The sequence below is a fragment of the Crocuta crocuta genome, unplaced genomic scaffold (assembly GCF_008692635.1).
Source record: "Crocuta crocuta isolate KB4526 unplaced genomic scaffold, BGI_CrCroc_1.0 scaffold480, whole genome shotgun sequence".
NCBI classification, from domain to species: domain Eukaryota; kingdom Metazoa; phylum Chordata; class Mammalia; order Carnivora; family Hyaenidae; genus Crocuta; species Crocuta crocuta.
The window spans coordinates 205,383-216,775 of NW_027532418.1; the positions used below are offsets into that span (position 1 = coordinate 205,383).

The 11,393-nt window shown below is 37.7% G+C and overlaps 1 protein-coding gene across 1 annotated transcript; it reads right to left on the reverse strand.

The window, feature by feature from the left end:
* Nucleotides 1-5,126: 5,126 nt before the first annotated feature.
* On the reverse strand, nt 5,127-6,074 carry LOC144243892 (olfactory receptor 4K3). The gene has a single exon (XM_077779030.1). The coding sequence runs from the start codon at nt 6,072-6,074 to the stop codon at nt 5,127-5,129; it is 948 nt and encodes a 315-aa protein (XP_077635156.1).
* Between the last annotated feature and the right edge of the window lie 5,319 nt (nt 6,075-11,393).

Sequence of the window (11,393 nt, forward strand, 5' to 3'; positions counted from 1 at the left end):
ATACGGTTTTTTTGCAAGCCCCATGGTAACCACAAAGAAAAAACTTGTAGCGATACAAGATAAGATAGAAAAAAAATCAAAACAGCACTACAAAGAATCACCAAATCAAACATAAAGGTGGCAAGAGAGGCAAAGGAACAAAAGAAATTATAAAACAGAAAACAATGAACAAAATGGCAATAGTTAAGTCCTTATTCATAAACAATGACTTTAAATATAAACAGATTAAACTCACCAAACAAAAGACATAGGGAAGCTGAAGGGATAAAAAACAAGATCCAACTTATCTCTCTTATAAGAGATCGGCTTTGGATTTAAGGACACACAAATAGGCTCAAAGTCAAGGAATGGAAAAATACATTCCATTCAAATGGTAACCAAAAGAGAGAAGGGGTATCTCTACTTCTATCAGAAAAAAATAGACTTTAAGTCAAAAACTGTCACAACAGCAAAGGTCTTTATGTAATGCTAGAGTCAATTCAACAGGATGATGTAATATTAGAAAAACATATACACACAAAATGAGAACACTTAAACATGTAAGCAAACATTGACAGATCTGAAGAGAGAAATAGACAGCAATAAAATACGGGTGCCTGAGTGGCTCAGTCAGTTAAGCGAATGACTCTTGGTTTCAGCTCAGGTCATGATCTCGTGGGCTGTGGGATTGAGCCCCATGCTGTCAGTAGGTAGCCTGCTTGGGATTCTCTGTCCCTCCCCCACTCACCTAAGTTCTCTCTCGTGCCCTCAAAATAAATAAACCTGAAAATAAATAGCAATACAATAGAGTTGGAGACTTCAATACCTCATACATAATGAACAGATGAGCCAGACTAACTATTCATAAGGAAACAGCAGGCATGAACAACACTACAGTACAAATGGACCTAGCAGACATTCAGAACATTTCACCCCAAAGCAGCAGACTACACATTCTTCTCAAGTGTGCATGAAACATTCCTCAGAAGAGATCACATGCTAGGTCACAAAAAAAGTCATTACAAATTTAAGAAGATTAAAGTAATTCCAAGTATCTTTTCCAACCACACTGGAATAAAACTAGAGATCAATGACAAAAAAAAAAAAAAAGGAAAAAGTAACAAATATGTGGAAATTAGCTTAATTTTGAACAAGCACTGTATAAAAAAAGAAATAAAAACAGAAATTAGCACATATCTTGAGACAAATGAAAACACAACATACCCAAATTTATGGGATGCATATTTCCCTGGGTCTCCAGGATAGTTTGAAGGATATAAAAGCAGAGTCCCATGGGGGTGGGGTGGTGGAGAGGGGAAGATGGGTGACAGACATTGAGGAGGGCACTGTTGGGATGAGCACTGGGTGTTGTATGTAACTGATGAACCACAGGAATCTACCCTAAAAACCAAGAGCACACTTTACACACTGTATGTTAGCCAGTTTGACAATAAATAATATTTTAAAAAAGAAAAGAAAATGCAGAAATGTATACAAAATAAAATAAAAAGCATAACGACTTAGTTACTATTTAAAAAAAGCAGAGTTCCTTTTCGTATACATTCTGACCTCAATTTCTTTTTACTTTTAGGAATTTTTATACTTGAATTACCATACAATAATCACAGGTCCTGCACACAATAATAGTGCATGAAAGGATGCTGTACATGATTTAATCAGATCAGTGATCTGCACAAGGTCCCATCATTAATGGCAGAATGTGATGGGGACAGAATTTGATAGGGGCAACTATTATCTCTGAAATTCTCTCTACCTCAACATTTCTATGATTAATATAATATACTAATGAATGGTGGGATGGTAACAAGGAAAACATGAAAGGGTGTTTAGAAAAACATTATTACTTTAAAACTGTACCAAATCACTACTTCTAACTGTGTCCTGAGTCAAATGCTATGGAAGGTACTAAAAACAAATTAACCAAATGAATAACAACAACAAAAGCAAGCAAGGGCAACATTTCTGTTCTCAAAATGCTTATACATTACAAGAAGAAAAGACACAGACTTAAGAAATGGTTAGGCAACAATATAAATCAATTTATAAAATTAATAATACAGGAAATATTAACTCTGAAAAAAGTAGAGAGAGGTTAATAAAAGAATTTGAAGAGCCGATTTTGAAGAGGTGGGGCTTATGGGTGCCTAGGTGGCTCAGTTGGTTGAGCATCCATCTGCTCAGGTCATGATCTCACAGTTCTTGAGTTAGAGCCCCATATCAGGCTCTGTCTGTGCTGACAGCTCAGAGCCTGGAGCCTGCTTTGGATTCTGTGTCTCCCTCTCTGCCCCTCCCCTGCTCATGCTTTCTCTCTCTCAAAACTAAATAAACATTAGACAAAAAATTTGAAGAGGTAGGGCTTTGGTTAAACCTTAAAGGAAAATGTCATAAAATCATACTATGTCTTAGTTCTAAAATCATTGAAATTTTTAAAAATGAAAACTGTAAAGCCAAAGTCAGATGTTTAACTGTTCTTCTAAATAAGAAGGGGGGAGGGTACAAAGTGATAACTGACCTGAAAAATGACACAAGAAAAAAAATCCTTTTTTGGGTCACATTTTTGATTTTGAAGCATTATAAATCCTCAGCTATATCATCAGATGAAAGTCCACTTTGTTGATTATTCTCTCCTCGAATGAGCAGGGAACAAAGAGTAGTTCTTTGAGCGGGAACAGTGAAATTTTTTGCTGGGAGAGAACTCCATCTAAAGGGATTTTGATACCAGAAACCCAGTTTGGGGCTGATGGCTCACTGCTGAGCTCATCTGCTCTGAGACAAATCTCAATTTTATTTTATGTGTGTACATTTAATTTTTGAACAATATTAAGTATTTTTGACATCTCTCTATATATTTATTCCTAGTTTCATTTATTAGACTATAATTAAGAGATCAACTTAATTATAAGTTGAGATCAACAAAATGATCTCAACAGAGATAAATGAAGGACATCTACTTGTTTAAAGGATAAAAAACAAGAAGAAGAAAAAAATTGCTCTACTGAAGCATACTACACACAGTTCCAATTAGGCTAATGACTCTTTGAGGTGAAGAGATGGCATCATAAAATTAGCTTATTTGCTGAAACTGTTTGCCAGGTTTATCTTTTACAGCAAACTGTTGGGACTCAGTGTTAAACATCTGACTTTCGCTCAGGTCAAGATCTCTCAGTTCATGGGTTTGAGCCCTGTGTTGGCCTCTGTGCTGACAGCTCAGAGGTTGGAGCCTGCTTTGGATTCTGTGTCTCCCTCTCTTTTTGCCCTTCCCACACTCATGCTCTGTCTCTCTCAAAAATAAATAAACATAGACAAAGTATCCCTTTTCAATTTTACTAAATCCAATAATCTTCCAAATAATTTTAAACAAGTGACAGTTGCAATTCACAGTTGTACAGATTCAACACACAGACTACCAAGTCAATATAGTAAGGTTTTTATTCATTTATTTATGATTACAAGCATTTCTTATGTATATCTCTATCTATATCTTGATGTACATTCATCTCCCCATTTATCTAGGTTTCCATTTATCTGTTCATCCATTCATCTAATGATTGGTTTATCTTTCTTTCAACTCTTTACAATTTATTTATCCCATCAGTCATCAGTCATCTTTATATATTCACCTGTCTTTATCTAAGCCCAAACGAGTAAAATATTATAATATTATGAAAACTTTGAAAATGCCAGGAAGCTGAATCATTATTTATGGTTACAGCTAGTCCAATTACATGCACTAACATTTCTCCTATGTGTGACAATGACCAAATGCTCTTGAACATAATCTAGCCCTCGTTCAGTTGAGGGAAGGAGAGAGAGGAGAGGCACGTTCTAGGGTAGACTTTGTCATATAGATGTATAAACTTGGGAAAGTTATTTTGTTCCCTGATTCTTAACTGCATCATCTGTAAAATAAATAGATATTGCTAAATCGTTTCTATATTCTAAAAACTTCAGTTATTAGCAATATCAAGTATGTTGAAAGACCACTGTTTCATAGGTCCTTTAAGTCAAATACTGTGTCTAACCGGGGGGGGAAACTGGTTCAGATCCTTTAGGACACAACTCTTCACAGGTATCTTTTGATTACAAAAACAATACAACAAATGTCATAGCACCAAAATAACTTGTTACTGTTCAGAAAATAAACATATGTCTCTATTTGGAGGTGAATGACCTAGATTCTGCCTCTAATTAGCATAACCCTGAAAAAGCTACTGTGTCCATGAGTCTCTAGTTTCAGATTCTAGAATGGGAGTGTGGATAGAATTTGCTGTATACCACATATTAATCTTTAATATATAAGACTACAAGTATTTTCTGGAGTTAACCATACTGTTTTATAAATAGAAAATCCACTCTAGGAAACTTAGTGACAGGATATAAATAAGGTACATTGTTATTCTCAAAGATGGGTTTCAAAAATATTAAATATCAAATATTTTACTTACCAAGAATCTTCAATTTTTTCTAACTTTTGAACTAAAATAATTCATGCATCAGCATCTTCATCAGCAATAAAATCTTTCATTGTTACTTCAGTGTACAGGGTAGTATACTGGGTGTTGATTTAGAGGTTACTTACAAGAGACTAGAAAGAAATTTACTCTTAAACATTTTATTTTTGAGACAGAGAGAGACACAGCATGAGTGGGATAGGGACAGAGAGAGAGGGAGACACAGAATCTGAAACAGGCTCCAGGCTGTGAGCTGTCAGCACAGAGCCTGACACGGGGCTCGAATTTAGGAGCCGTGAGACCATGACCTGAGCCAAAGTTGGTGCTTAATTGATTGAGCCACCCAGGAGCCCTGGAAATGTACTCTTAAAACATGCAAATGTCTCAGTGGGAGGAATCCTCAAATAAATTGTTTATATCTGACAAAAGTTGAATATTTTACAAAGTGGGTCTCTGTGCAGTAAAATGCTGAGTATAGATCTGATGATACCCTGTTGTAAATGATTATATTTTGTGAGGAACAATTAATAAGACCAGAACTCAGTGAGTGCTAAGGCTGATTACATAAATAGTTCTTCCAGGAACTTATTGGTTTCTTGCAGTAGCATCACTTTGTTGACCAAATGAATGAGGAAAATAAATGCAGAATAGGTATTTCACTTTTGTATGAGGAAATCAAGGGGTATGATCAGTCTTCCTAGACTTAAAGACATGGCTGCTAAGTTTTCTCATAGAATCCTTGACATCTTTATTTCTAAGGGTATAGATCACTGGATTCAAGAGGGGTGTGAAAATGGTATAAAATACAGAGAGCACTTTGTCTATTGGGAAATTTGTGAAAGGCCATACATAGATGAAAATGCACGGGCCAAAGAAAAGGGTCACAACAGTGAAGTGGGCACTGCAAGTGGAGAGGGCTTTGGAGGACCCACCAGAGGAATGTTGCCGAACAGTGACCAGGATGATAGTATAGGAGATCACCAGAAGGATGAAACACACCAGGGCAATCATGCCACTGGTTGAGATCATGAATACTCCCAGAATATATGTGTCTACACAGGCAAGTTTAATTACCAAGGGGAGGTCACAAAAGAAGCTGTCCACTTCATTGGGTCCACAGAAGGGCAGATTCACAGTAAATGCTAACTGACTCATAGCATGGAAGATGCCAACAATCCAGGAAAGTGATACGAGCCCAACACACATTCTTCGGCTCATAATGGTTAAGTAACGTAGAGGTTTACATATAGCCAAATACCTATCAAAAGACATGGATATCAGCAATACGATCTCAGCACCCCCTAACAGATGCAGGAAAAATATCTGAGTGATGCAGCCTTCAAAAGAGATGGTTTTGTGCTCACTGAGGAAATCTGCAATCATTTTGGGGGTAGCAAATGAGGCCAGAGACATGTCAATGAAGGAGAGATTGCCCAGCAAAAAGTACATGGGGGAGTGAAGGCGTGGCTCTGACATGATGGTGAGCACAATAAGGAGGTTCCCCAGGACAGTGGCTGCATAGACTATGAAGAAAAACAGGAAATAGAAGATCTGGAGTTCCCAAGAACCGGAGAGACCCTGTAGTATGAATTCAGTTACAACTGACTGATTATTCCAGGCCATTCACTCTGATTTCTGGAAGGATTCTGACATTTCCAGACGGCAGGAGAACTAGGAAAAAATATAGTCATCAAATTCAAAGTAAGATTTTTTTCTTGCATGAAATAATTTAGTGACATCCCACTATCAGATAGTTTCCTGTTTTATCACTTCCCTGCTCTCAGTGGTCAAATACTTTACCTTGGTCTTTCAGGGTATCTTAATTGATTCAATTCAAGATTAATTCTTATGACTTAGAAATTTGCTTAAAAATAAGATATACATCTTCATAACAGGAAATAAAGCTTCAGCTATTTTAAGATTTACTCCTCAGTAAAGTACTGTGAAGTACTTAAAAAATTTTTCACAACTTCCAAGAAGTTTTGAAGGGAAAGAATGCTAACCTTTTTCAAAACATCATGATGACTGAAGGACTGGAGTAAACAAAGTTTGAGAATCATGATAGATGGTAAGTGGGAACACAAAAGTGGAAAGGAATGTGGGCACTGTCTCTTAGAGTGGGTAGGTTAAAGGAATAGAACATAAGCGGAGGAGAAACAGCTACAGAGAAACATAATCTATTCCAATTTTCAAATGGAAATTGTCCAGAATAAAATGAAATAGCTTCTCATTTTTAGTTCTTCATTTCAGTCACGTAGACATGTGTTTTCTACACTACCCAAGGTAAGGGATTTTTCAAAGGCTGGTGAACATGATGTAGCTAGAGCATGCAGGTTTCATGAATTTCCAAGTATATTTTATTATTCATTTATTTTTTAATGTTTATTTTTATTTTTGAGAGACAGAGAAAGAGCACAAGCAGGGAAAGAGCAGACAGAGGAGGGCAGAGGATCCAAAGCAGACTCCACGCTGATAGCAGAGAGCCCAATGCAGGGCTCAAACTTGCCAACTTCAAGATCATGATCTGAGCCAAAGTCAGACACTTAACTGAATGAACCACCCAGTATATTTTAAACAGAAAAGACTGTTAAATATTCTGCTTAAATATTTTTTAACTGCTAGCTTTTATAGACTTTCACTGAAGCAGTTTAAAGTAGAAAACTCTTCCTGTTTCAGGAGTTCACTTCGAACAAATAGGAGACAGGTTTAAGTAGAGACAGAAGATGGTGATGGTTAACCTAGAAGTTAGGTAATACTACATGCCTTAAAAGTTAAAACTAGACTTCTTAGGTAACCTAGCTCTCACTGAGATCTGAGAAGACTTTACAAACTGCATTGAAAGCCAAGTGAGAGGATATGTACTTAAATTCACAACAAACTCCTTCATTCTTGCCACTAAACTAAGCTTTCTTAAAACTCTGCTATAAGTACACATTATACCCCAATTGTTCTAAGACTAAATCTTATTTATACATAAAAATTACCCATATTTGTTGGATTTTTCCCCCTGAAATTTGGGGTTTCTTTCCTTAATTCTGTATTGTTCTCCTGACTTTATGCATTCCAGAAACTTCTGGATTTGTTTCTGGACCCACATACCTGATATTAAAATGAATGTCACAGCTCTTACTTAGATTGGTGTAGTAGAAACAGTGGCAGCCCAGGATTCAGAAAATGTGAATTCAAATCTTGTCCTAAGATTTGAGACTGGATAAGTTACTAATCATCTGGCACCTTGATTCTTCATAGATAATATAAGCTGGTTGATATAGACAATTTTAAGATCCTTTCCACCCACATATTAATATTGCAATATTCAACTAGTACCTGAAAGCAGTGACAACTGCTCGAGAATGACCTCATGTCAATACTATGCCTAATTTCTAAGTAAAGGAGGCTCACAATTCTTGGGACCTTTGTATTTATAATGTCTGTATTGGTACGAATCAGTAAATGACATGGGATGAAAAAGACCAGCTGCTGCTTGGGGAATAAACAGATGTTCAAGTTGCAGTGAGAGTTATTAAAACATTCAAGTTTGGCCACAGTTAAAGATGGATCACAAAATGATAGGATTGTTCTTAAGTGCTTTATGTATATGGTATGGATATTGTGGGACAAGGGGAGCCAGAAGGGTTAACTTTTATCTTGGACCATAGCAAAAATAAGACAAATAAGATCTACTATTTGACTTGTGGGATTACGTATGTTATCTCTCAGTTCCCCCAGTAATTTTTTTTTAATGTTTATTTTGAGAGAGAGACAGAGAATGAGTGGGGGAGGGGCAGAGAGAGAGACACATACACAGAAAGAGAGGGAGACACACAGAGAGAGGGAGACACAGCCAAAGCAGGCTCTGAGCCATCAGCATGTAGCCCAATGCAGGGCTTGAACCCATGAACCATGAGATCATGACCTGAGCCAAAGTCAGATGCTTAAATGACTGAGCCACCCAGGCACTCCAGTTCCTCCACTAATTTTTGAGAATAAGGCCTATGTTTCCTTGCTGAGAGAAAAATTCATACTGTAAATAATAGAATCAATGAATGGTTTAGATTTTATAATATTCACTTGAATCATTATAAAGTAGCGTAAGAAAAGAAAAATGAAAAGTGAAGAAATAATATGACACATTCTAAATCTTCAAAAGATGTTAAGTGATCATTAAGTCTTTAATATCTCTACATAATCAGAATAACAACCAATAAAATTTAGATGAATATTAAATATTTCTTTATTAACTAGAAATTCTTAAATATCTACTTGGTGCTTCATTAACTAGAAATTCTTAAATATCTACTTAGTGCTTCATTTGTACTCATCAAGTAAAAGGGAATAATTTGATGAAACTACATTATATACAGCTGGTATAATATAAAGGGAATTGGCTATTAGATTTGGAGGCCTGAGTTCACATCACAGGGCAAGATTTTACTATATTACCCTGAGTATATTACTACATTATCATTTTGAATTTTAATTTCCTCATTTGTAATGAGAAATATAAAATATATTCAGTTTCAAAAAATACTCAATTTTTTTGTAGTGAATTTTAAATGAGATAGCACTAATTTGAAAACATAAGTTAGTCAAAACCACACCTCACACCTGTTAGAATGGCTATCATAAAAAAGGTAAGAGACAACAAGTGTAGCCTCGGATGCAAAGAAAAAGGAACCCTAGCACACCTCTGGTGGGAATGTAATTTGTTTAGTTACTTGGAAAACAGTATGGCTGTTTCTCAAGAAATCAAAAATAGAACTACCATATATGACCCAGCAATCCTACCTCTGAGAATATGTCCAAAAGAAATGAAATCAAGATCTTTAAGAGATATCTGCACTCCCATGTTCAATGTAGCATTATTTATATATAAAGAACCAAAGTGTCAGCCAACAGATGAATGGATGAAGGTGTAGTATTACAAATAGTGGAATATCATTTAGTCATGAGAAAGAAGGAAATTCCGCTATTTGCAATAACATGAAAGCATTATGCTAAGTGAAATAAGTCAAAGAGGGAGTCACTTACATGTGAAATCTAAAAAAGCTAAATGTATAAAAACAGAGTAGAATGGTGGTTACCAGGGGCTTGAGAATAGGGGAAATGGAGAGATATTGGTCAAAGGGTACAGACTTTCAGTTACAAGATGAATATGTTTTGTGGATATAATGTAGAGTATGGTGATCATGGTTAACAGTACTATATTGCATACCTGAAGGTTGCTAAGAGAATAGATCTTAAATATTTTCACCATAAAAAAGAAATGCAAATTATATGAAGTGATGGAGGTATTAACTAACTCTATAGTCGTAATCATTTTACAATATACAAATGTAGCAAATCAACATGCTGTACACCTTAAACTTATATAATGTTATATGTTAATTATATCTCAAAAAAGCTGAAAAAATTTTAAAAATAAAAAGGATGTGAACCATGTAGATTTTTGGTCAAGAAAACAACAGGTTAAAGTTCCATAAAATAGAAATGTTACAATCACTCTATGATCAAATGCAACAAAACTAGAAAATAATGGTTTTTTTTAAAAAATATTTTTTATTTATTTCTAGGAGAGAGAGAGAGACAGCGTGAGCAGGGGAAGGTCAGAGAGAGAGAGGGAGATACAGACTCCGAAACAGGCTCCAGGCTCCGAGCTGGCAGTCAGCACAGAACCCGACGCGGGGCCCGAACCCACGAACCACGAGATCATGACCCAAGCGAAATTCGGACGCTTAACCGACTACACCACCCAGGCGCCCCGAAAATAATGGTTTTTTAAAGTTTCTGGCACATGGAAATCTAAATATCTTAAGTCTCTTAAACCTGGTGGCTGAAAAACAAACTGTAAACCAAAATTATAGATTTTCTTAAAATTCATGATAATAAATATATGACATTTCTGAACCTATAAAGAATATTTAAAATGGTGATCAGTGGAAAATGTATAAACATTTATTAAAAATAAATGAATCAGGGGAGGGGCAAGATGGCGGAGAAGTAAGGAGCTCTGTACTTGCACTCGCACCCATACATCACACGGAAAAGATCTGAAGCCATTGGAAACCTTACAAAACCTGACAGATTGGGAGAAAAAGGACGCAGAATCCACTGAGAGAGCCTTCTAACGTGAGTGCGAACTGGGGAAGATTAAATCGGGCCGGGATTGGAGACTCCAGGGTCGGAGGCGATCCCCCTCTGCCCTCTACGGGGAGTGAGAGGGGAAAAAGAGAGAGTCCGAAACAGATAAACCTCTGCTCGGAGAAAAACCTCCGCTTGGGGCATAGAAAGACCGTGCGTGCCAAATACGTGCACACCAGGTCCCCTCGCGCCAACTGGTCCCGGAGGGGCTGAGCTCTCGGACAGCTTCTTTGTGCTTCCTCCTGGCTGGCTGGACTTCTAGAGTAGCGGCGCGCCTGCTGCCATTGTCCTCCCGGCTGGCTTGGACCCCTGGAGGAGCCGTGCGCAGGCACTGGGTGTCCGCGCTCCTGGCTGCCTGGAACTCGAGAGGGAAAGAGCTAAAAACTGGGAGATTTGCCCGCAAGTTCATGTTTCAGGTGACGAGACATAGAGGGACCTGGTTTTCCTCACTCCAGCAGCTCCGCGCACCCGGCAGGCAAGCCCCCACCCATGCTGTGGGCCCGGCCAGGAGAAGGAAGCAGCAATTCTGACTCCACCCCAAGAGCCAGGCAGGAGGCCTGGAATTGCCCCGAGGGTATTGCCTGGGAAGCTGTGTCAAAGGCACTTTCAGCGGGGCGCTCAGAATGGGATTTGGAGACTGGGACTGGCCTGGGTTGAAGAGTGCAACCAACTTTGGCTGCGCCCCCGGTACGGGGAGTTTACACGCCCAAAAAAGCGAGGTGCAGCGCTTGGTTCAAGAAGGGACTGGTGCACCTGGAGCACCATCACTCTCCTCCCCACAACCACTGAGGCAGAACCCCG